The sequence below is a fragment of the Drosophila suzukii genome, chromosome 2R (assembly GCF_043229965.1).
Source record: "Drosophila suzukii chromosome 2R, CBGP_Dsuzu_IsoJpt1.0, whole genome shotgun sequence".
NCBI classification, from domain to species: domain Eukaryota; kingdom Metazoa; phylum Arthropoda; class Insecta; order Diptera; family Drosophilidae; genus Drosophila; species Drosophila suzukii.
Window position 1 is genome coordinate 9,838,535 of NC_092081.1, and position 25,726 is coordinate 9,864,260.

General features: G+C 45.1%; 6 protein-coding genes across 9 annotated transcripts in view; 4 read left to right on the top strand and 2 right to left on the bottom strand.

Moving 5' to 3' along the window:
- LOC108008443 (ribosomal protein S11) overlaps nucleotides 1-9,322 on the top strand; it is a 145,573-nt gene extending 136,251 nt beyond the window's left edge. For 2 of the 4 annotated variants that reach the window (XM_065863865.2, XM_070994747.1), the window contains 3 exons: nucleotides 8,414-8,539; nucleotides 8,614-8,819; nucleotides 9,118-9,322. In XM_065863865.2, the coding sequence (XP_065719937.2) occupies nucleotides 8,414-8,539; nucleotides 8,614-8,819; nucleotides 9,118-9,241 (456 nt within the window). In that variant the 3' untranslated portion in view covers nucleotides 9,242-9,322. Of the gene's footprint in view, nucleotides 1-7,780; nucleotides 7,901-8,122; nucleotides 8,246-8,413; nucleotides 8,540-8,613; nucleotides 8,820-9,117 lie in introns of those variants that run through there. The other 2 variants (XM_017072293.4, XM_017072294.3) reach the window with 2 other exon arrangements.
- Nucleotides 9,323-9,790: 468 nt separating this feature from the next.
- On the top strand, nucleotides 9,791-16,242 carry LOC108009228 (proteasome-associated protein ECM29 homolog). Its single transcript, XM_017073391.4, has 9 exons — nucleotides 9,791-9,914; nucleotides 10,044-10,174; nucleotides 10,281-11,161; nucleotides 11,219-11,704; nucleotides 11,764-12,230; nucleotides 12,285-12,647; nucleotides 12,708-13,343; nucleotides 13,399-14,630; nucleotides 14,693-16,242. Exons 1-9 carry the CDS (start codon nucleotides 9,887-9,889, stop codon nucleotides 16,130-16,132), a joined length of 5,664 nt encoding a protein of 1,887 aa, XP_016928880.3. The 5' UTR covers nucleotides 9,791-9,886; the 3' UTR covers nucleotides 16,133-16,242.
- Nucleotides 16,241-23,180, bottom strand: LOC108009231 (Cytochrome P450 6g1). The gene is made up of 7 exons (XM_065863127.2): nucleotides 23,004-23,180; nucleotides 21,961-22,455; nucleotides 21,097-21,897; nucleotides 20,727-21,037; nucleotides 20,141-20,187; nucleotides 16,806-18,034; nucleotides 16,241-16,745 (listed from the first exon to the last, which is right to left on the bottom strand). Exons 2-7 carry the CDS (start codon nucleotides 22,423-22,425, stop codon nucleotides 16,464-16,466), a joined length of 3,135 nt encoding a protein of 1,044 aa, XP_065719199.2. The 5' UTR covers nucleotides 22,426-22,455; nucleotides 23,004-23,180; the 3' UTR covers nucleotides 16,241-16,463.
- Nucleotides 18,096-20,719, top strand: Cyp6g2 (Cytochrome P450 6g2). Its single transcript, XM_017073397.4, has 2 exons — nucleotides 18,096-19,784; nucleotides 19,848-20,719. The coding sequence occupies exons 1-2, from the start codon at nucleotides 18,516-18,518 to the stop codon at nucleotides 20,133-20,135; spliced, it is 1,557 nt and encodes a 518-aa protein (XP_016928886.3). The 5' UTR covers nucleotides 18,096-18,515; the 3' UTR covers nucleotides 20,136-20,719.
- On the bottom strand, nucleotides 23,002-25,725 carry LOC108008330 (probable methyltransferase-like protein 25). Its single transcript, XM_017072155.4, has 3 exons — nucleotides 25,345-25,725; nucleotides 25,093-25,284; nucleotides 23,002-24,545 (listed from the first exon to the last, which is right to left on the bottom strand). The coding sequence occupies exons 1-3, from the start codon at nucleotides 25,723-25,725 to the stop codon at nucleotides 23,637-23,639; spliced, it is 1,482 nt and encodes a 493-aa protein (XP_016927644.3). The 3' UTR covers nucleotides 23,002-23,636.
- Nucleotides 24,643-25,086, top strand: SmF (small ribonucleoprotein particle protein SmF). Its single transcript, XM_017072158.4, has one exon. The coding sequence runs from the start codon at nucleotides 24,744-24,746 to the stop codon at nucleotides 25,008-25,010; it is 267 nt and encodes an 88-aa protein (XP_016927647.1). The 5' UTR covers nucleotides 24,643-24,743; the 3' UTR covers nucleotides 25,011-25,086.
- Nucleotide 25,726: the final 1 nt, after the last annotated feature.

Sequence of the window (25,726 nt, forward strand, 5' to 3'; positions counted from 1 at the left end):
GCTTGGGCAGGATGTTCGCCGTCGGTCAGGATGGCCAGGATGCGCTAGAAATGGCTTCACTTCCTCTCGCGCTTCTTTATGGGCCACAGCTGGAATTTAAGGCCTCTCTTAAGGGGCACCTACATATGTATGTATTCGCTGGGTGGATTCACGTTTGATGTCCTGATGCCCGAGATTGTTTGGCCAGTCAAACGAGTGGCTCTAAAAATACACAGGCCGAGCTACCCGTTTCACTTGTCAAGAGCAGAGATACACAGCCATCCAAGCACTCCTTTAGTGGTTCGGGGCCATTCGTGTCCTTTGTGCTGAAGACACGGAAAAAACCCTACACCTGGAAAAAAAACCTTCTGGTAACCTTTCTCTCAGTCTTAAAAGTGAGCCAAGATCGATTCTCAAAATCAAGATGAAGTGTTCGCGGTTTACAAGACTACTTTAATCCCTATCTCCCTTATCCAGAAACTCAAATTAGAGAGTACTTTTGTCTTGATGTCAAAAACGTTTCTGATCTCAGTTTTCTTAAGAAAAGCCTTCACTAAAAATTAGTCTTTATTCACTTAGATTTATTCTCTTAATTTATTTTTAAGAGTACTTTTGTCTTGATTTCAAGAACTTTTTTTTTCTTCAATCAGAGAGAAAGCAATTGAGAGGAGTTGGTCCTGTGGTATTTTTGGTCTCAGTTTTCTGAGTAAAGCCTTCACTAAAAATTATTCTTTCGTTCAGTTTGGTTAAGGGAGAAAGTATAAATTCAATCACAAACAATACGGTCAAGAGTGGGTTCAAATAAAGGTGCATCTATATACAACTTCAATCAATTTTCAAGTATATATCTATAAATATATAAAGAATATTATTTGTACAAATATAGAAAAAGTTAATTAATAATAAATAACATTCCATTATTTTTCTCTGTGCACAAACAAGCCGTTTGCATGGGCTCGATTGCCAGAAAGCATATAATAAACATGATTATGGCTGGCACTGTGCGAGTCCAAGTCCATGTCCATGTCTAAGTCCCAGGCACATTGTGCTGGAGCTGGGGTCCGAGCTAAGAGCCTGGCTGAGCCATCTCCGGCATAAAGTTTCACCACGTTAAGTGGATGATTATTTGCGATTACAGGATACGAATACGTATACGTTTGCGGATGCGGATGCGAAAGCGAATGCCGGCACATCCTTGATGCGAAGGACACCCGCCAGCACACACATGGCTGGATTTGCTGGCAGTTTAATGAAGGTCCTTCGGATTTTACTGCCCCTCCAGCGACCACCGCCTTGGGGTGATGATTATGTGTTAATGGCCATCGCACGCGTATTTTTTATATCGATTGCCAAATTGGCTGCTAACAATTGATGTATGGTGGCAATTACAAAACATGCATTACTCATCCAGTTTGCGGGTCCGGGCCAAAGTTTCCTCATAAATGCGACTCGTAAATCTTTGTCGATGCTTACAATAGTTTCCCTTCAGTGCTCCCCTTTTTCCAAGCCAACCCATGTTACCCGTTTTATTTCGGAGGGGCGCATCTGACCAATCGAGGCATTCAGCAACAGCCAAAGCCATAAACATGGGCCACCATTGTCCATTGGATGCGCAACTCTGGCTGTGACTGTGGCTCTGGATGCGGCTATACATATCTGGGAATGAGGATGTGGGCATGGATCATTGTGAACGCCGGATGCAGAGGCACAAATCGCTGTTGCCCCAGTTTCGCTAAGTACAGCGCGGCCGAATTGCATGCGGTTAAATTGAACGAGAGGAAGAGACGAAGCAAGTTAAAGTGGAAAATAAATTCAAGATATGTTTAAACTTTAACATCACAAAGGGAATGTATTAATGCACAAACATAAAATAAACCTTAATTGGTACAGCAGGGTCACACTAGTCAAAAGAGAATAATGTGGCCTTGCATAACTAAATGGGGTAAAAATAAGGAAATTTAAGGAAAAAACCATAGTGGAAGGGCAAGTGTTTTCAAGAATTTAAAGTACATGAGTATTGGCAACGTAATTTAATAAAATATTGATTACATTCATTTTTTATTCCTTTATTTTGAAATACATCTAACCAATATTAGCACATCACTTAAAGCTTTTCAATCAATAAATTAATTTTATCGCTCACAGTGCTGGCGATGAAAAACAGAATCCACTTAATTTTAATTTACACCAGAATTTGGAATAAATCATGGCCATGTCATGCATAAATTTGCGATGAACAATGGCAAGAAAGCGGCTGTTCCCCCATCTCGTTTAATTCATCGAGAGGGAAAGAAGGATACAATATGAAAGAGAGACGAACCAGACAAAAGAATTTGGTCCAATTAACGAACACAAGACCAACATATACTATGTGTACTATATACGTAGATTAAATCGAATAGACCTGTTTAATCAGGTTCAGGTTCGCTTGCCAATTTCCATGCTTTGCCTTCGCTTCGATTTTCCGGATTGCCTTCCCGTTTCCCTTTCCAATTTTGACATAAAAAGGAAATGTAATCTTCCTCTTCCCTGGGCGTCGTTTGTCTGCCCCGGCGACGCTTCAATTTAAGAAATTAATGCGAATTTCGTCTTTTTTTACGGCCTGCCAGCGGGCGCGGCCAATAAATCCACGCCTCACATGCCCCGCGGCGCTCGGAGGACGTGGAGATAGACCAGGAGCATGCCAGATGACCTGGCTCCGGAGCAGCCCCGCCCAAAATTGAGCCAAGCCCCGGGTCTGGCCTCCAGGGCCAAGGCAACGGATGCCTCGAAAAAAAAATTTTGGCCAAAAAAATTCACGTTAAAACGAAGTTTTATTCAGCGGCAAGTCGAGTAGTTGATGCGCTATGAATTAAGAATTCATAAAAAAATAAAATGGGAAAAGGCAACTACAGGGTACAAGTTGAACAGAAAATCCTCGTGAACATTTTCCATATCGATGAACAATTTTAAGTGCAGGCCCATGGGTCGTATGTGTAATTTTTATGAAGGCCAAAAAGCCACGTTTCTCTGTTGAGGACAACTTAAGTTGTTTTAACCAAAAAATGGTTACAGAAAAAGGTTTAAAGCTTATAAAAAAGGAAATGCGGTACACGGGTCGTATGAGTAATATCATAGAAAATAATCAATAGAAGTGAAAAATGTATAACAAATATACTTATTTTCCTGTATATTTATATAAAATTCATATTTTATTAAAAATACAATCTTATATTTAAAGACAATAATTATTATGTGTTGTATTCAATGAATTCAAAAATATTAGCAAGGCCTCTTTATTATTTATGTACACCGATTTTAGGCATTCTCTAGTGTATAAAAATACATTAAAGATATTTCTCTAAAGACTTAACACTCATTCACATTTAATCAAAAAATATTTTCAGCAATATTTCGTAATGCCATTCATACGAAAATTGTATTTACGGGAAAATGCCCTCTGATATGTATAGCTTAAACAGCCAGCGAGGAATTCCACTTTTCATGCAGGTCCTTTTATTGCCGCGCCTGGCATTGTTGTTGCTCTTTAATTGCGGACGTCAGGACACCGAGGAGCTGGCAGGGTTTTTACGGCCTTTTGTGCGGATCCCGGAGGGCAGCGACAGAGGTCCTGGGGGCGATAAGGAGGCGTCAGGAGCCCAGCAACGAGCTGTGGCCATAAAACAGACGAACGATGGGCGTGATGCAGTGCCTCCCACGGACGAATCAGTGGGTGGCACGTGTTCGGGGAGTACGAAAGTTTTTCAATTAGCCAGCCACCGAGGGAAAATTGGGAGGGTAGCATACTCCCAAAACTCCCCTGGACAGGCTTCATTAGAGTTGTTTGCCGGGTGATTTGTGAGGTTTCCATGTGGACGCTGCTTCCGATTAGGCAGTCAAGTAGCGTTATTCCTTAATTAACAAGAAATCTGTGGGCTGACAGAAGGGCTTATTTTGTTTATATCCGTTCAGGAGGTATTACCGGTGATTCCAACAATATTATGCCAATAAAATTCGTTGGATAATTGTCTGAAGCGGAAATTTACTTTGCATTTCTTTAGCTAATTTCCGTACAACCTGTCACTCTTCAGTCTTATTTTACTCCCGTCATTGGCCTGGCCCAAACCAATAAATGTCCGAGAATGGTCTCTAGGTTTTTCTGGCAACCCGCTGATAGCAAACATTTTCATCAACTGAGGGTTGTCTCTTTTTGGGGGACCCTCGTCTCTGGAATTTATGTATTTGCAAATATTTGGAGAATGTTACGTATACGGAAAATTAACATAATTACTGTGGCTGTGTGCAACCCTTTTTCGGCGATGGGTAGTGTGCAGGTGGGTAGTCAAGGCAACGGCCTGTCTGCGAAGAGACCCCCCAAAAGCACCGAAAAATACGCCATCGTAATAATTTCTATGCATTTGCTTTTTACGAGGAGCCAGAGATACAGAAAGATAAAAGGGGAGTAGGGGTGGCTTTGCCAGTTCTAAGCTTACCACCCGTCCAATCTCCCCACGCGCAACGCATAAATTTACTTGTTAAACAACCCAACGAACAGGGAGGCCCATTGGAGGGGTCTTTTTTTGGGGGGCCTAGGGGTTGGGTGGTTAGGGTTTTTCCGGAGGTGGAGGGGCACTTCCATACCCAAGCCCCTGGGCTCAACCGCAGCCCCAGCTGCTGCTCATCAAAGTTGCATGGACTGGGCGAGGTGGGCGAACCGCTGGCGAAAGTAAAACCAAACAAAGCATGCCAAAAATTATCTCGGTCACTTTTCAAATACACGTTCCGAACACCAACCCCAACTTCCCTTTTTAAGGGGTCTACGGATTGAGGGGATGGCTGGTGCACCAAAAACAAAAATGGGTGCTTACGGAATTTCTTCTTTGTTTAAGGATTCGTTAAAACAAATTTTATAAACAAACATAATTATAGACAGTGTAACAACATTTATAATTTGTACTTATAAAAAAGCACAGTATGTATTCTTTTAAAAAAATTACAAACATTGATTTACCTGAAAATTCCAATACAATTAGAATACACACAACGAATTTAATTACAAATAAATACAATATATAAATATACATTTTGGTTTCAATGACATTAAAATCATTCAACTTTGACCCTACTTAAAACTGTATTCCAAGAGAAGGAGCTTGTTGGTAATCCTATTTGTGTCTATTTTAATTCAATTGTAAAACATATCAATTTCATTGATGTTGATACAAATTAGTACGTTTTTTTTCGGTGCCATGGAATTCCTGGTCCACCGCTTTCACCACAGATCCGCTTTGTTCCCTGCCGCCAGTTCAGAGTTCAGACCTCCCCGAAGCTTTTTCCATTCATGGGGTCAATGGTTCCGTCTCGTGACTCCGCTGCCCCGCTTTTCCGACCCACTTTCAAGTTTTAAGTGTATGTATTCAGTGTTGTAGAATCCATACTAAAGCATAGAGCCACGCCCCAAACCCCCGGCAGGACAAGTTGACAACACTGTTTACCTAATGTACCGTTAAGCTGCGCACTTGATGCCGTTATCTTTGCACTCTTTGTCCCATCCCGTCAGCATGGAAATTATTTTCTTAATTTGAGGCCAACAACGAAAAGTTGGGAGCTGACTTTAAAGAGCTTAACGATGTTTTTGGAGTCGACCTTTTATGGCTTGAACTCTCTGTAGGTCAAATCCAATTTGGGGTAAGTTTGTTAATAGATGTTTTATCAAGAAAATAATGATATACCATTACGATATTCAAATCCTGTGCTCTACTTCAGTTCATTAAAAACTGAACCCAAAATAGGGAAAATTGTCAAAGATTGACTTTTTTATCTAATGGATAGTTTTAAAGTATTTTGTAAGCTAAAAACTCGTCTGAAGATTGGTATTTCAATAAGTTAGTGTTGTTCGTTTGAAGTACATTCTTGGTAAGAACAATTGAAGCTAGAAGGTATACTTATACTTAAAGCTCTATTCACAATTGCAGATCATTAAACCAAAACTCATTGCTTTTTAGGTGTAACATTGTTTAAAGCCTTAAAATTGTCAATTCTAGTCTTTACGTTTGGGCAAACTAAATGATTTCATGATTATTTTATTTAGCTTATGTGCTTTATTATATACTTTTCCAATCCCATTAAGTAACTTTATTTTTAGTAACTAGTAAACAAAAGTAATATTTTGGTGGTTATTGAATTTCGACTTTGGAACATGTTTGCCAGCTTCGATTTTAAACTGTTGACTGGGCAAACTTTGGCAGTTCGTAAAAGTTTTTTCATTTGCCCGGGCAAACAGCAGTAACACCAGAGCCTCAATGGCAATGAGCATGAAAATCATAATAATAACCGAGGGAAACAAAAGCGAAAAAGTTGTAAACTTTGTTACTGCTGTTTATGATGTCCCGGGGCTTATTTAATCGATAATGCCGAATGATGTTCTGGGCGGCAGTAACCAGTAACCAACCAGCTCCATTTTCAGTTACCTGAGCATTTTCCAAACGATGGAAGGATGTGGCCTTGAAGGGGGAGGGGCGGTGGGATTGGGATAGTATAGGGATTTCATTGCCGTCACTGCGCCTCGGCAAGGTGAAATTGCCGAGCGTGGCGAAAGGCCGACTGGGAAAACCTTCGCCAGCTTCACACGCATGCCACGCCTAATGCAGCCACCCCGCCCTTTTTGCAGGTTAAGGTCATCAGAAGCAGCAGCAGCAGCAGCAACAGCAGCAGCTGCTGCAGCAACATTTGCCGCAATTTTATGCTGCAGACAATCTGCATTAACAATGGCAATGAAATGCAGGCAGGGCCGAGAGCAGGCAGCCTCCTTCGTCCGTGACGTTTAGCCGTAAACGGATTTACAGCAGCTCCCCAGCTGCAGATATTCCGCCTTGAAAGTGGGCGGCATTTCAAGGCCGTTCTACTGGCACTTACTCGTTTATGTTGTCATTATTTTTAATCCGACATATTCGCTGGGCATGTGAAGAATTAGCGCGAGAGGCATTTGCCTTAAATACCGCGAGTTTGTGTGCCACTAAAACGAAAATAAGAAAAAAACCTACAAAATGCAGGCACAAAGCCATTTTTTTGGCATGGAGCACTACTTGAGTGGGCTTGAGTACTTGAGCAAAAAACATTGCTTGGCTTTGGCTGAATATTTTTAGTCAATGCCAGCAAAGATGAAGGTCAATAGAGGCGACAAACTATCGAATCAGCAGATATGCAAATTTGAGTGCGCCAAACAAAATATTCAAAATGTTAACGCCCCTGCAGTGGCACACTGGCGCCATCTATAGGAATTGAGGTGAACCTATCAAAGTTCAGAACCGTGGTTTGAGTACTTACTGACAACCAGGGCTACAGACGGGAATGCCATGGTTACATTGTCAGATTCTGTTAAATTACATGTTAACTAACGGCGCACAGTGACCACTGTGTAGAATTAAAACACACAATTACACTCAACTCCTTATGAATTCACAAAATTTAAAAAGCTGTGCAACATTTAAACTTTAAAAATATCTGCATATACTATTGTCAAATTATGTTAGCTTACAAGTTAACTTCCATTAAGAGTCAAAATGATATTATTTTAAATATTAAAATATATATTGATATCCATTTGTAAAAAATATTTGAAACTAAAATAGCCAACAACTTTTAATCACATAATGAAACCAATAGTATCATACGGCATCGTATTTGATTTTAATTCTATCAAACATTTAGTTTCCATTAGGTGATCCTCCTGAATCGCTAACAAATTAAACTTACTTATATTTTACTAACATGCCCACGGTTTAACATGGCCTTAACAGAACAACAGAAATGCTAAAATCCATCTCCTATCCTCCGTTATGTTGGTATTTCGGCGGCAACGCGCAACGGTCCCACTTGCAGCGCCCACGGCAAACGGTCACTCTGCATCGTTCTTTCCTTTTTCATCAACATGGCTGATCAGGTAAGATTCCATGAGGAAGTGCTTAATAAATGAAATACGCGGGTTAAACGGAGGGTGCAGACCCAAAACAAGATGCCAGAGGCAGTGTAAGTGAGATGTGGTTGGTCGAACAACTGGAGGACCAGAGGAACACCCCGAGGAGTGACTATCCAGAGCAGCCTCGCCCTAACCCCACTTTAGCGCATGGTGTCGCCAATAGTGAACACGAAATGTATATTTCAGCAAACCGAACGCTCGTTCCGCAAACAACACGCGGTGGTCGTTGTGCGTCGCAAGAGCGCCACTTTGAAGAAAAGGCCTCGTTTCTACCGCCAAATCGGTCTGGGCTTCCGGGCACCGGCGGAGGTAAGAGGATCCCGAACAAACCACGACTAATGTTGCGCCCCCTTTGTTTGTTTCCGTTCCATTTCCACGCACACTGAATGTTCCCGCCTGCCGAATGTTTACCTGCAAAAATCGAACCGATCCGCACACACACCCTGTACCATCTACCCATGATCCCGAACTAACCAGAACGAGCGCGCCTTCCAAAAACAATTCGGTGTCAACCTAAACCGTAAGGTCAAGCCCGGTGTCACCAAGAAGAAGCTGCTGCGTCGCTCCCGCGATGTGGGACTCGGCTTCAAGACCCCCCGTGAGGTGATGTCCAGGAGTTAAACCCCCTAACATACTTAGAATTCCCCAGCTAATACGTTTTGTGTACCCCACCATAGGCCATCGATGGTACCTACATCGACAAGAAGTGCCCCTGGACCGGTGATGTTAGGATCCGTGGACGCATCCTGACCGGCGTGGTCCGCAAGGCCAAGATGCAGCGCACTATTGTCATTCGTCGCGACTACCTGCACTTTGTGCGCAAATACAGTCGTTTCGAGAAGCGTCACCGCAACATGAGTGTCCACTGCTCGCCCGTCTTCAGGTAAAAATAACTTTATTCCTGAGATAACATTGCCTGAGGAAGTTTTCTCATCTTCTCATGTTCCGTTAAACACTCTTGAAAACTCCATACGTTTTCTCAGTTTACCAAGAAGATGTGAGAACTAGCCTTAATTTTACCCTACTCTGATGATAAAATCATGACGGTCTTCATAAAACAAATTGCTGAAAGAACTTGACTCTTTTTACTAAATGTAAAAATACTGAAATTAACTCTAAATCTTAGTTTATTAAAATTCCTTAAGACATTGTTCTAATCCATCCTTTGCCTTTACTTGCAGGGATGTTGAGCACGGCGATATTGTCACCATTGGCGAGTGCCGTCCTCTGTCCAAGACTGTGCGCTTCAACGTATTGAAAGTCAGCAAGGGTCAGGGATCCAAGAAGAGCTTCAAGAAGTACTAGAGCGGACAACTACCATTTGGGCGATAATATTTGTAGCGTTATTCTTTTTGAATAAAACAAAAAAAAAAGTAACTTTAATAATTGGTTTTCCAGTCTTCTCTAAGTATCCACAGCATTTCAGCAGTCGTGCGGCGAAATGTATTCTCGAAAGGTGTGTATTAAGTTTTTATTTTGTTTAAAATAATTAAAATTGGCATTCTGATGATAAAATCATGACGGTCTTCATAAAACAAATTGCTGAAGAACCTTGACTCTTCTCACAAAATGTGAGAATACTGAAATTAATCAAAAGAAATGCTTATTGATGAGTCTTGTAACTCTCCTTTAATTTTATGTTTTCTTTCTATTTGCAGAATTTAAGATAACAACTTATCAAAGGACTTTGATTGTAATTAAATGTTTACATTAAAATACCATTTTTTTAAATAAAAGTTATTAACAAATGAATTTTAAAGTTGTATTAATTTGGCAAAACAAATTGGGTGCTAGAAACTACCATTGGATTTGAATTACTTAAATTTGGCGGCAGCTAGTTTTTAAGATTTGCAAGTGTTGCAAAGCTTTTGAATTTGACTGCCAAAACTTTTCAGGGCAATTTGCCGCACAATAGCTGGTAACACTAAAAAGGAGCAACAACAATAAAAAATGGAAACTGGACCAAATGCAGAAATTGGTAAAAATAATAATTTGCACTATATAGGTGTACCCGACAGCACAATCTGTGATAGGAGGAGCTATATAAAATGAGGAAGCCTGCCCAGAAATGATTTGATAAAAACCCTTCCTATTCCACCGCTTGCAGAGCTTCTGGAGCGCGTCCTGTTGCGTCTGGGAAATGCGGACTCGGATGAGAAGCTGGAGGCCACGGTGGGCAAGTTTCTGGCCCCAGTGATCCTCAAAATGAACTCGCCCCACAATGCGGTGCGCACGAAGGCAAGTGGATGGCCTAGCAATGCCCAGCTGGGGGTTACCTACCCCCTTCTCGCATCGTGACTATGCAAAATTGGCCGGTTGACTAATGCACTTTTCGCTCATGTAGGTCGTCGAAGTGCTGACCCACATCAAGAGGCGCCTTTCGTCGCGGGGACAGGTCCAAATACCCGTGGAAGCACTGCTGGATCAGTATGCCGCCGAGGACAGCAGCACCTTTCTCAAGAACTTCGCTATCATATTCATCGCCATGGGCTTTCCACGTCTGCCGCTGGAACAACAGTCAGAATTGGCCAGCAAAGTGGTGGGTAGCGAGGACAAGCTGGAAAGCTATCAGGACAAGCTGTTCGCACTGCTGCTGCCCATACTGTCGGACATGAAGATACCCGATGATCCGGCACAGCGATCGAAGCTACTCGATCTACAGGACAAGCCGAGCATCAGCGCTAACTTTCTGTCCCTGCTCCAGGATGTGCTTCTCCTGCCCTACGGCATCACCCAGGATCAGGATGTTCCTCCAGGACTCAGTCCGTATAGTTTTAAGCGGATGATCGCTTTCAACTGGCGGGCCGAGGAGCTGGAGAAAGTCAAGAAGGGCATAGTTCGCTTCCTGTGCGCCAGTGTCTTTAACGATGTCCAGGTCTTCGTGCCCCTGGTGGTGGCTTCGGCGGATACACGCTTCAGTGTGGCCACTCCAGCAATCGCCGAGCTGAGCAAACTCTGCACCATGCTGGATTTCAGCAGCCCTGCAGTAACAGCTCCCCTGTACACTCTGTTCGCCGGTAACCAGAATAAGTTAACTGACCGCCAGACGCGTCCTTGCTGCGCCCGAGTGCGACAGAAGTTGCTGCAGTACCTCATCAAGTGCCGTGGAAAGAGCATCAACGTGTCCAAGGGACTGCAGGTGATCTTTGATGGCCTGTTTGGGACAAACACCAACCAGAAGTGCAAGGTCTTGGCGCTGCAGTTTGTGGAACTAGTCCTCAGGGAGTAAGTTGGTTTGGATTCATCCATCTAGCCAATCTTAACCCACTCTTCTTCCCTCAGTGGTCCTCGCGAATTGGTCTCCAAGGTGTCTAGGGTAATACTTACCGGCATCACCAAAGTCATTGGTCGCGACTCCACCGAACCGAATGATGTGCAAAATGCAGCGTATTCGGCATTGGCGCAACATGCTCGTAGTTTCCCGCAGGACGTAAGCCAGGATCTTAAGCTGGTGCTGGGATACTTCAACAACCTGGCAAGCTGTGCACCAGAACTACATTCCTCCATAAGAGAGGCATTGGTTTCGATGGCACCAGCTTTCGCCTGGAAGACAAAGGAGAAGAGCGATGCAATGGAAGTGGATGAGGAAACCGATCCTTCCAGCGTGAAATTGGATGGCCAGCAGCATCTGCTTTTGGCCATGCTGCTGGACAATGCTGAGTCCAAGGTGCAGATTGTGCAGAATGTAACCAGTGTTTTTCTCACCAGCTGTTATCCGGAGTATTATGCACCAGCCAGATACCTGTTGCTGCTAATCGCGGGAGAGCGGTAAGTTGATTATCAATTGAATTTTCTATTCAGCTTGATATATTATTTGTTCTTCTTAGCAATTCCCTGCGCGAGAATGTGACCACCTATTTGTACGGCACCTCTAAGAAAGATCACGTTAACTACAATATGCTGTCTTCCATCGAGCAGGCAGAAAATCGCATAAACAGCGAGTCTATAAGTGACTTTAATCACCTGTCCCTGGAGCAGCGTCGAGTAGTGTTACCCAGCTTCCAAGTGATGATGTCGCACGTCCACGAGATGGCCAACAAGCGACTTAAAAAGAACACAGCCTGTGTGGTGGTGGGTCGCACCAAGCTGCCCTACAGCCTGGAAGTGTACGAGGAGCTGCTGGATTACCTTCGCCTGTGCCTGTGGTATTCGGCAGGCGTGGTAGCGGCTCCTGGCGACGAGAAGTACACCCATGAGCTGCGGAAGTACATCACCCTGCACTACGAGGAAGCGGAGGACAATGCCTTGCATCAATATATGCAGTTTGTCCAGCGCAGTGTGGAGGCGAAGAGAAGTAAGTGAGCAACGGGTTTGCCATTGAATCAATTAACGACTTTTCGGTTCTCAGGCGACTCCAATCTCATCTGTCTCTATGACCTGTTAAATGCTGCCCCAGAACTGTTTGCTGCTAAGCAGCTGCATCTGTTGGAACCTCTTGGCAACACCTTAAAGGATGTATCCGAGACCATGCGCATTAATGTGGCCCAAGTCTATGCTATTCTGTGGGCTTTCGGTCTGTCCGATGAGAAGTTTGATGAGGAGGTCGGTGAATGTTTGAGTAGCCTTACACAAAAGACATTGGAGCACAAACACGGCTGGCTTTTGGTGGTAGGACACACTTTCAATCGCAAGATTGCTATGCTCAAACAGGAGAAAAAATCCAAGGACTTTGCTGCATGGCCGCAGTTTGTTAACGCGGTAAAGATTATATGTAAGTTTATACCGCTACAAGCTTAAGGGGCCCCACTAATGTGGTTTTTTCTTTGTCCAGCAAAAACTCTTTGTGAATCCCAGTGGCTGCTTGTGTCGGCAGCTGTGAAATGCATCTCCATGATCGGCAAGGCAGTGGAGATACCGAACGTAACAGTGGAGATTCAAGTACCCTCCAATGATGCGGACGACGACGAGGAGATGACCGAGTATACGAGCATAGATTCCTCAACCAAGTTGGTGATTTTCGGTGTGGTCTTCCAATTGCTGCGCAGCTCCTCAGCGCGTCAGAAGATTCGTGAGGAGTCAGCCAGATGCCTGGGATACTTGGCCATTGGCGATGGCGAGCACTTTACCAAACGCAACCTGGATAAGTTTCTTACACTGGCCAAGGTTCAAAAGGATGCTGCATTAAACATAGCCATATCGGAAGCAATCGTTAACACACTCTGTGGCTATGATGTAAACAAGGGACAACCGGATGAAAAGTTTGTGAATAAGCACTGCAACGATGGCGACTTTGAGCAGTTCCTGAACTCGCTAATCCGTCTAGTCACCGAACCCAATCCACATTCCCGCCAAGCCATTTCCGTGTGGCTCCTAGCTGTGGTGAAACACTGTAGCAAACGCCCAGCTGTGTTGGCCAAAAAAGAGCTGTTGCAGTTCGCTTTCACCGAGCTCCTTTCCGATGATAGCGGTAGGTCAACAATCATTTTCATATATTCTTTAAATTTATTAATTTCTTCCAACAGAGTTTGTGCAGGATGTTGCTTCTCGTGGCTTGGGACTGGTCTACTCGCTATCCGATTCTGGCAGCCAAACTGATTTGGCCAACTCATTGTTGGATCAGCTAATTGGAGGAAAACGCAAGGTGAATCAGGTGTCCGCAGACACTGAACTTTTTGCCGAAGGAATGCTGGGCAAAACGCCCACGGGAGGAAACATCACCACCTACAAGGAGCTGTGCTCCCTGGCTTCAGATCTCAACCAGCCGGACATGATCTACCAGTTCATGCAACTGGCCAATCATAATGCCACCTGGACCAGCAAACTGGGAGCTGCTTTTGGATTGAAAACCCTTTCCGCTGAGTCCAGGCAGAAGATGCAGCCATATCTCGGGAGGATCATTCCCCGCCTGTATCGCTACAAGTACGATCCCACTCCCAAGATTCAGAACTCAATGATCTCCATTTGGGACACAATTGTGAGTGACTCAAAAGAGGTGACGGAGCGTTACTACTGGGAAATATTGCGGGAGCTGCTGGACAATCTGACTTGCAAGGAGTGGCGAGTGCGTATTGCCTGCTGCCTGGCAGTTAGAGATCTCTTAAAGCGTCCCAACGGCCTAAAGTTACGAACCGAGGAGCAAGTGCGTCGTGTTCCCGCCGCCAACAGTATGGAAGTGGATGAGGTGCCCGAGCCGGAGCTGAAAGAGCTTTGGTTCCAGCTCTTCCGCGTGATGGACGATATTCATGAGGGCACAAGGGTCACTGCCCACGGAACCGCCGCGTTTCTGGGCAAGCTGTGCGTCATAGCCTCATCCTCAGATCATGGAAAATCCGGCACAGCAGTAGCATCTTCGACTCTGCCTTATCTTTTGGAAACCGGAGTCGGCCACAAGGTACCCGAAATACGCAAAGTGAGCATCAAGACCATCTCCGACATGATTGACTCCTCGGGTGCGCTAATCGCCCCGCATCTGGTCACCTTGATTCCCTGCCTGCTGCGCGCCACTGGGGAGTTGGAGAACACAAAGCTATCCTACGTATCCACTCGCTTGGGGGCGGACAACGAGGCTCAGGAAGCGGTGGACACGCTCCGAGCGGAAGCTGCCAAATCCCACCACACCATGGAAACTATTGGGAAGTGTGTCCGCTACATTGATTATCCTGTCCTGGAAAAGATGACGCCCGAAGTGCTAGAGCTGATGAAGTCTAGTGTGAATCTTGGAACCAAAATTGGCTGTGCGCATTTCGTGTGCCTGGTAAGTTGATTAAGTGCAGAATATAAGATATTTAGTGTTTAACTGTATCGATAATATTACAGATCAGTATCCGTTTGGGCAAGGAGATGACCCCAGTGGTGGGAAAGTATATTCGGGCCTGCTTTGTGGGCATCAAGGATCGTAATGCCACCGTGCGGAAGTACAACGCCAGTGCGATTGGCCATCTCTTGGGTTTGGCCAAGGAGCAGTCGATCAAGAGTCTTTTCGCCAAGCTGGACGAGCTATATGCCGAGCAGCCAGGAAATCGATCCATTGCTCTGACTATTCAGTCCATTAACAAGCGTCACCATGAACTACTCAAGGACTACATGGACAGCATGTTGCCCCTGATCTTCTTTGCTATGCACGAGGAGGCCAATGAGGAGACGAAGGCTAATGTTGAGCTGTGGAAGGATTTGTGGAATGATGTTAGCCCAGGGGATGCGGGCATCCGTCTCAATTTAAATGTCATTATACCCAAGTTGGAGACATCTCTCACCGACGCAAGTTGGTCACGAAAGGCGCAGGCGGCGAATGCCATCCAGACGATAGCCACTCGCCTAAGTAGCTCCTTGGATGAACCCGACAGGGTGAGACTTATCAAGCTGCTTCTATGCGGCCTGCAGGGTCGCACTTTTGAGGGCAAGGAGCGTTTGTTGCAAGCTTTGGCCGGACTCACCAAAGGGTTAGATCGGAGCCATCAAATCTGCCCGAATATTATTGACGCGGCCATGAGGGAGGCGAGAAAGAGGGAACCAGTTTATCGCACTATGGCTTTGGCTTCTCTTGGAGAAATCCTCGATCAACTGGAGGCAGATCGCTTTGAAGAGGTGTACAACATGAGCTGGAACTTGCTGGAAAAGAAGGAGCTGCGCAAGGAGTCCGACGACGAGGACGAGCCCAGCACCAGCCAGGACTTGACGGCCGACGAGCGCAACAAGAGGGCTCAAACACTCAATAGACTTAAGGAGGTTGTCTGGGAGACCTTGGGTAAATCCTGGCCACGTCATTCCATCGAGACGCAGCACCGTTACCAACTCTTCTTCGCCGAAAACTGCACCAGCATTCTGGCGGAGAGCACTCGACCAGTGCAGGTCAGTCTGCTAGCAGCACTCACAAAATACATCGAAAGGCTCCATGTCTTCGATGAATCCGCTCAGTTGCCTGACCTGCCGCAGATAAACCAGGAGAAGAAGATCAAGACGGAGGCGCCGGCGCCAAAAACCCGGGAGGCTATAGTCGAAAAGATCTGCAAGGATGTTCTGGCTGCAGTGGCTCTGGCCGCTGGAGTTCCTCATTCAGGTCTGAAGAAGGAGGCCCTCAACATCGTCCTCATGCTGATCAAACGTTTGAGTGGAGCCAAGAACCAGCAGCCGCTGAGTCTGATCAAGCAGAGCTTTGAATCGAATTTGGAAAAGTTCCAGCGTGACTCCGCCCCGGAAATCCGCTGTCGCATCAAGGACATCGAAGAAAAGCTGAGCAAGTTGAATTCAGGGAATTAAGTCGTAGTTAAGTAAGGAATTCAATTATGCATGGCCAAAAACCCAGCCTTGGATAGATTTTAAAAGAGGGTAAGTGTGGAAATAAAACATCTAACTTTGGCAAAAATCAACGTTTTTTAAAAAAGGATTACTTTTTTAATGTGATTTATTGAATGGGAGTTTAAGAAACAATATAATACATATTCTAAATACTAAACATTTGTTTTAAGTACAATGACCTTAAAATTCTTTGGGGAACAATGAGATTCAGTGTAGTGGAAAGCTAGGAACTAATGGTGTGAAAATATCTTTTTGTTTAAATCACAGCCAGAGATTTTTTATATTTTTAAAACTATAATGTATCCCTGCAGAACCTTAAGTATATTTCATCCTGCGACGACAACATGAACGACTTAGGATTGAAGCGAATTTCGGGTACTGTTCGCTCGCAAACCTCAACCCAATATAGTTTTAAGATGTGGGCTATGCCCAATTTCAGCTGGAGGATGCCGAGACGACTACCAATACAGCCATGAGGCCCAGCTCCAAACGGTATATAGGTCATGGGGTGAATGTCCTTGGTCCGCTCTGGAGCGAACCTCTCGGGATCAAAGCGAAGAGGTTCGGGCCAGTACTGGAATAAAGATTGTATTGTTATAACATTTCTATTAATACTTTACAATTTTAATCGTACCTTTTCATCACGGTGCAGGCCAAGAATTGAGATGTAGGCTGGCATTCCTGGCGGCACAACGAAGTCCACATGCGGCTGTAGGGAGAACCCTACGGATTCCGAACTGGTGCACTCTCTGTTGGTAAACGCAGCAGCCGGATAGAGACGCAGTGCCTCCAAACATACCATTTTGAGATAAGGCAAAGCCATCAGTGAGTCATAGCTGATGGTGGAAGTGGAGATAAAGGCTTCACTTAGCTCCCTTCTCAGTCGGCTTTGAATATCTGGTGCTTTGGCCAGCTCGTAGAGAGTGAATCCTATTAGGGCTGAAGAAGTTTCAAATCCGGCCAGCAAAATAATGCCAGCCTGAGAGGGTATAAAGTCCGGATGTTGGGAATAGTGGTTAGATGAGTGGCTGAGCTGGAAGTGCTGCAGTTGATTTATGAGATCACCCTTTTCCGGCTCCCGATGATCCTTAACCAAATTTCTCATATACTGCGCATAGTCTTCCCTAAAAACCTTGGGCCTCAGCATATTTGTCTTTCTCGGGAGGAAGAACACACTCATGAAGTCAAGAACCTTTCGGGGATTTGTGTTAAAGAGTTCTACTGTTTTCTTTAGCAGCTGAGAACGGCCTCGACGCAGTCCGCCCACATCCAGGCTGTAGAAGAGATTCCCTGTCACGTCGGTGGTGTACAGCTGGCACATTTTTCCTATTGGAAGAACACGCTCTGACCGATCCCGAAGCTTTTTGTTGAGGTAGTTCTCCAGGTCGATAGCCACACCCAACATCTGGGGATACATTACCTCCCGCAGCCGCCCGCTAGTGAAGAGTTGCGACATGCACTGCCGACTCTCCTTCCAGTGGTGGTACTTCGCCAACGGTAGGGTCAATGCACCCATGGGATCTCCACTGTCTGCCGATTCGTAGCGGTTTAGAAAGCTGTTAAAGTTCTTGATCAGCACCTTCCGGATAAGCTCGGGATCTCGAATCATCAAAGCCGGCGTTTGGAAGACAAAGAAGCCCACAACTTTCGCTTGGCCACCTCGAGGATCTGCGTAGAGCTGCCGAAAAAGATCGCCAAAGGAAATGCGGAGGAATAGAAGCTGTCCCAGATTGCCCATCGGGGACCACGAGGAGGCGGGAAGGTAGGGGACTCCACGGCTCTTAAAGTAGTCGTACTTCTGTCTCAACCAGTGATTAAGAGCCAGAAAGGTTAACATCAACAGACAGATGAGCAACATGGTGTCTAAGAAAAATATATAACATCAAGGAAAAAGTTAGCTATTCTTATAGGAAAAAAAATAATACAATTTCAGATAATACAAAATAAGATCCCACGGAATCCTTAGACCTTATTTAAATTTGTTTCCTTTCCAAAATCTAAATTTATTAGGATCTTTATTTAAACTTCAGTTTGCCATTGTTGTCTTTCTTTCTCGTTCAGCTAAAAAAACCTATACGTTAAAAAAAGCGTCATAATTTAAAAGTCCCTATTTATAAATCAAATGGCCTCGCTCACGGACACAAAAAAAATATTAACATATGTATGAATATAACCAAAACCACTTTACATCACAAAAAACCTTTCCATTCACAAATACAATTCATTCACGGAACTGAGGATCATCTTGATGATCCCAACATAGAGTATCCGCTTGCCCAAAGCTTTAACCCAGTGGAGATGGCTCATTTTGCGCCAGTAGCAAGTTCGGTTTAGAAGCGCAATCATGGCACTGGGACTGCTGATCCTCCTGTTATCCCTCCTGGTCATCCTCTATTTGGCCCTGCAGAAGCATTACTCCTATTGGCGGCGAATGGGAGTATGTGAGATAAAGCCCAAATGGATTGTAGGCAACCTAATGGGACTACTCAGCATGCAAAATAGCCCCGCGGAGTTTATATCCCAGCTATATAACGATCCCGAGGCGGAGAACGAACCCTTCGTGGGCATTCATGTGTTCCATAAACCGGCTTTGCTCTTGAGAGATCCCGATATGGTCAGGAATATCCTTGTCAAAGATTTCGGGAGATTCTCCAATCGGTACTCGAGCTCTGATCATAAGGGTGATCCTCTGGGATCCCAGAACATTTTCTTCCTGAAGAACCCCGGCTGGAAGGAGGTGCGTCTGAAACTCTCGCCGTTTTTTACCGGCAATCGTCTTAAGCAGATGTTCCCACTGATCGAGGAGGTGGGTGCCAGCTTGGATGCCCATCTTCGCCAGCAGCCGCTGCACAACGAACGGATGCGCTGCTTCGATTTGGAGGCCAAGGAACTGTGCGCCCTCTTCACCACGGATGTGATATCAACAGTGGCCTTCGGAGTGAAGGCAAACAGTTTTACTGATCCTAATGGAGAGTTTCGGCGGCACGGTCGATCCGTATTCGAGTTCAACCTTCTGCGTGCGGCGGAGTTCATCCTGGTTTTCTTTCTGCCCCGCCTGGTTCCATTCTTCGGATTCAAGGTCGTTCCATCGGAAGCCACACATTTTCTGCGCCAGACCATCAACTATGTGATGACGGAAAGGGAGAAGACCGGACAAAAGCGCAACGATCTGATTGACATCCTTATCGAGTTTCGAAGGAGCACTCAGGAGGCCAAAGCTTCAGGGATACAGGATCAGTTTGTGTTCGAAGGCGACTTGCTGGTTGCCCAGGCGGTGTTATTCTTCACCGCCGGCTTCGAGTCCTCCTCCAGCACGATGGCGTTTGCCATGTATGAGCTGGCCAAGGATGCGGATGTGCAGCAGCGATTGAGGGAGGAGATCAGGGATGCCCTTGTCGAGAGTGGGGGTCAGGTGACGCTCAAGATGATCGAGTCGCTGGAGTTCCTGCAGATGATCCTACAAGAGGTACTCCGTATGTACCCACCGCTACCGTTTTTGGACCGTGAATGCACCTCTGGGAGGGATTACTCGCTAGCTCCGTTCCACAACTTCGTGGTGCCCAAGGGAATGCCGGTGTACATACCCTGCTATGCCCTGCACATGGATCCCCAGGTGAGTTGGAGGAGGTATTCTATAAAGTTCGCTTACTAGTCCAACGTTTCCCTATATAACCAGTACTTCCCACAACCTCGAAAGTTCCTGCCGGAAAGGTTCTCCCCAGAAAATCGGAAACTCCACACGCCCTACACCTACATGCCCTTTGGCCTCGGTCCGCATGGATGCATCGGAGAACGGTTTGGATTTCTCCAGGCAAAAGTGGGTCTGGTTTATCTGCTGCGTAACCACTTGATAACCACAACCGAACGCACTCCACATCGCATGCAACTGGATCCCAAGGCCATTATTACCCAAGCAAAGGGAGGCATCCATCTGCGATTGGTCCGGGATTCCTTGGGGGTCTAACTCACCTGGATATTTTTTGGAAAATTTTTCGGGAGCAATGCAGCAATGCAACCTACAACAACTGAACGATAACTAAGCCGTAGATTCGCGTGTTTTGGCATTAAGAATTGAGCTGGTGTCGCATCTTAAAGGCAATTTGATTGACAAATTGCGTGTTTTCCACCGGAGCAATGCGATGCAATGCCTATGGGGTTAGGAAATCAATCACACATACGTATACATTTATATATATCATATTGGATATACCAATATAGGCCCTACTTATTCCCTGATCTCAGCTAATTTCATTTTGTTCATATGTAGTTTTGCCGACTTTGACGTTATTGTTACATTTTGAAATGCATTTGCATTCGATTCCTAATCAAGTAGTTACAATTTATTTATTGGTGGCGCATTTTTATAGCTGTCAAGTTCACAGATTAAAGTTAATTCTATAATGATTTTGTTTTTATTCAGAAGACCGGGCGCCGCATCTGACACGTATTATTGTATAATGAGTGACACAAATTTATAAAATGAAAACGTCAGCTGTCAGAAGGCGATTACCGTCAGCCAATCATTTATATTTCTATATACTATACTTCTCTAACTCAATTAATAGCCCGTGCAGCGCTTTCCTCGTAGAGACGATCGTTAACGATCTCCAGGTGGATGCCACCTTCGGCCTGAAGCACAAAACCCTTGGGATCGAACCTCATCTCCTTCATGGTAGCCTCGCATTCCCTAACCAAGTGGTTCTTCAGCAGGCTGACGAGGCCCAGTTTGCTTTGGAGAAGGCCAATCCTGCTGCCGATGCAGTTGTGTGGTCCGGATCCGAAGGGTTGATATGCCATGGCCACGATAGACTTGCGGTTCTCGGGAGAGAAGCGCTCCGGATCAAATTGGCTGGGGTTTGTCCAGTACTGAGTTTTGGGGTGAAAGTTAAAAGAGGTCTTATACGTTTGATGTTACAAAAGATTACCTTTGGATCATGTTGCAGGGCATAGACTGGGATAAACACAGGGGTTCCGTTCTCAAGGGAATAGTCGTAGAAAGGCTTCAGGCTCAGATCCGGCTGCCCCTTAACACTCTCGTACTCGCGATCCAGGAACGGCAGTACCGGATACATGCGCAGCACCTCATCCACCACCATTGCCAAGTACTCCAGGGACTGGATCTTCTCGTAGGACAATGTACCACCGCCCTCCACCAAAGCTTCGTTGATCTCTTGCCGCAAACGCTGCTGCATCTCCGGATGTTTGGCCAACTCATACAGAGCAAAGGACATGGTCGAGGAGGAAGTCTCGAATCCCGCAGTGAAGAATACACCCGCTTGAGCCACGAGGAAGTCTTGGTTCTTGGCATAGTGCGGCTTTGAAGGCTCCGCCGCCGCCTCCTTGCGCAATCCCACCAAAACATCAATCAAATCATTACGGAGCAATCCCGTTCGCTCCCTTTCCTGCATTACATGGCCAATGGTGCCCCGCATGAACTGAGCAAAGTCCGGAGTGAAAAACTGGATGCGCATCAGCGACACCAGCTTGGGCAGGAAGAAGGCCACGAAAAAGTCCTTGGCACGGGATATGGTGAAGGTAAACAACTTGCGTCCGTAGTTACGGAACTCGGCATTGGGATTCTTCAGGCTATTCGCACGGATCCCAAAAGCAATGGTGGCAATGCTGTCCGTGGAGAACTGGGCGCTGATCTCCTTGATCTCGGTGATATATTTCCCTGAGCTCTTCTCTCCATTTCTCTTCAGAGCGTCCTCCAAATCTTTGCCAATCTGTATAGGAAATATTATTTTAATAAATTTATATATTTTTATAGAGTTAGGAAGAATTACTACCTCTTGCATCAGGGTATACATCTGCTTAACCTTTCCGCTGGTAAAAACTGGAGTGAGCTTGGTGCGAATGTCCTTCCAATGGGCATCCCTCACGAAGAACAGATTATTGTAGCCCAAGGGATCGCGATGCGGATCACAACGAGCGTAACGGTTGTGGAACCGATTAAAGTCCTTAATCAGAACGGATTTGATCAGCTCAATGTCGCGAATAATCAAGCCTGGCTTGTTAAGGGAATATATCCCCACTACAGCCTCGTCCTTGACCCGCGGATCATTGTAAATCTCCGAGAGATGCATGCCAAAGGAATTTTCCAGCTTGAAGACCACCTTCGTGTTTCCTATTATCGGTGTGGGTGGAATATATGGTATTCCCTTGCGCTGCCAATAGCTGTGGTTTCGCTGGAACCACATGTACACCGCCACCAGGACAGCGACCACCAGGAAAAGGACTTCCGTCAGCGCCATATTACAGCCAACGACGCAATGAGATCTATCCTGTAATCAGACTCTTGATTTTTTATTCTTATTGTCTGGGTCAGACCACCGAGCGCTATCTTATCTTTATTACAAGCAATAGGTCAAGAGGCTTAAGAGTACTCTGAAGTGTTTTGATTTACTTATTTACCTAGAATTCAAATTAATTAAAAACAGGCTTTGTAACAAGACCTTATCAAATCCGTATAGAAAACCTCTCGAGAACTTTATCAGGGGTACTGATAAGGGACCTTAAGATTCGGCTTATAGATGCTAACGAAATTATCAAGAGCTATAGTTTAGCAAAACGCAGTTACCAAAAAACATGTATAAGGAAGTCTCCTAAAAATGGTGTGAATTTAGGCATTAGGCAAATTCATATTTTTAACACACATTTGTTGAGACCAAATTAACCAAATTGTTGTGTTCCTAAATCACCAAAAACTTAGGAATATCTAACGCCACTATTACAAATATATCATGTTTAATAAACTGTAATAATTTTCAAAATATTTAAATTTTCATTTTCTTAGTAATAACGTGTTATCTTTTACGCTAAATACACTCACGGTTTATATATTGAGCACTAGTATTGACTTTAGCACACCTTGATTGCAACTGGCCGGATTGGCAACTAGTTTTTTAGCAGTTTCAAGGAAACGTTTTCTTGATGTGTAACTTTTGTGCTCCCGAGCACACAACCGACAATTAAAGCTTTTTGCACCGCACTCGAAGCGATTCTAAAATGTGTTTCCATTTTTATACATCTCAAATGTTCTGAGATAGCGATAGGGAGATAGCGATTATAAATTCACCTGTGAGGTGAAAAACAAGCTTTAAGTTACGAAAAACAAACAAATCGTGTGAAACGAAATCCTAAAGCAAAACAAACCGGATTAGCTTTAATTATAAGTCATTACATTCATCATTTAATGGTGGCAATTAAAAAGAGGAATTCTATTCCAAAAATTTGGAAAAAAATTAAATAAAGATTGGCTTTTTGATTTGATTAAAAAAGAAAGTATATTTTTAAAGAATCTTATTTTTTTTAAGATTTTAATTTTTTAGATTTACATATGTTTTACACCTGCACATATTACGTATACAGTATCAAAAGTATTGCATGCTTATCATAAATTAATGACTACGCAGAACCGGCTTTCCCTGTCAAACTTTTGAGGCACCATTCAATGTCAATAGCGTTACGTCAGTGGTTTAATGGAAACGATTGCGAAATGCCTTGGCGATATGACGGGATCAAACAAATCTATTAGATAGCTTCGTTCATAGCCGAGTTCCTTAAGGTAGAGCAGACGATCGAGGAGAATTAAACTCTCCAGTACCGGAGCAAAGGACATGCGTAGCAGGTAGAACAGGTCCAAATAGTGTTTATCCAAGGCATACTCCTGAAGAAGGGATTGCAGTTCATCTTCCTCTATCGCTGCCAACCAAGGGGTATCCAATTTTGTGGCACATTTTTTAATGTACTCCTGGAAGCTCTCAAATTTCCGCACCTTGCCAACTTGCAATTCGTTCTTCAATTGCGGAGCATGGCGGCAAACAAGGATCTCCAGAAGAGCTCGATAGTAAAGTGTTACATTTGGCAGCTCCTTGGCATCCAAGGTGCGTTCTATTGACTGGGCCGCCAGCATCCGAGCATTGCGACCCATTCGCACTTGTTGCTCTTGAAGATACTGACTCAGTGGGAATCCGTAGTCGGTTTGCATATCCATCAGAGCCTTATTTCCAAAGAATTCCTGCCGCGAGTAGCGTTCCCTTAGCAAATGATAGCAGCAGCCAATGTTACATAGCAACCGGCAGTCCTTTTGAGCATGGAAAACCTGCAGGCAGGTGGCGGCTAGATTCCCGCAGGTGTGCAATCCGGTCAGGCAAATGTTGGGGCTAATTTCTTGAGGTAACTGATGGAAATGTTCCACCAGCAAGACGCCAAAGTCAAGTTCGGTGGTTATAAATCTGGCCGTTGTTTTGTAGTTTTCCAAGGCGGGAGCACATTTTGTGGGGTCCCTGGTCGGTGACTTTTTACCCCTCCTCTTGGGGGTGATTCCTTGGCTCTGCAGCTCCGCTCGTTCAGTGAGGCCATTCCAAGCGCGCTGAAATTTAAGAAAATTTTGAATTTAAATAAGGCGGTCTGAAATCGTTTACCAACACTGCTCTGTTAGGGTTGTTCTTCGTCTAGTCTTGGGTATTTATTAACAGTCTAGCTGCGGTCATACTACGCGAAAAACCGGCGCTTTTCGGCACGCTTGTTTTATTTTTCCTAAAAACGCCACAAAAATCAAACAAACACCATGTCGGCTGGTATGCCCATCAACCCCAAGCCCTTCCTGAACGGCCTGACGGGAAAACCTGTGCTGGTGAAGCTCAAGTGGGGCCAGGAATACAAGGGCTTCCTGGTCTCCGTCGACGGCTACATGAACATGCAGCTGGCCAACACGGAGGAGGTGATCGAGGGCTCCGTCACCGGCAATCTTGGCGAAGTGCTCATCCGCTGCAACAACGTGCTGTACATTAAAGGCATGGAAGACGACGACGAGGAGGGCGAGATGCGAGACTAGCCGATGGACCACATACCTACTTACTTATAAGCCTACAAAAGTAATGAAATAAAGCTAATTTTATTTTGTAATCCTAGCGTACCTGCAGTTTGCGATTGCGGCTGAGGGCGTTCTGTGTGTTCTCCGCATTGGCATCGATGCCGAGCACACGGTGGCCATACTGAAGCGCCAGGCGGGAGGAGAGGTAGCCCTTGCCATCGCCCGCATCCACAATGTAGCTACCTTGGCTGGAACTCTTCACGAGATGGTCCACTAGAGCGGCTGTTAGCTCCACCTAATAGGGACGTATATTGAAATCCTGATGATTCCCCATCCAAACTGAGAGTCAACCAACCTCGTGGCACTTCTTGGCGCTCATAAACTCCCGGATGCTTAGCTGCGCGGCATTCTCCTGTCCCTCGAGCAGTTCCTCCACGCTGGTTAGCAATTCCGGATGAAGAGCGAGGCGTTCCAGCTTACCCTTTTCCAGGAATCTCCTCCATTCTGGGAATCTTCCTACTGCTTCATCATTTTTCCAAAATAATTCTTCTATGGCCAGATCCACATCCTCATTGCCAGAGATCTCCCTTCTCAAGCCTTCGGGAAGAAAGACCGACCAGTGTTGGTCCGTCAAGTAGTTCACCATGTGGCAATTAACAAAATCCCAGTGAGGATTGAGGAATGCCAGCAAGCCGTCGAGACGCTTTTGCAGCTGGGTGACTCCCACTTTTGACATG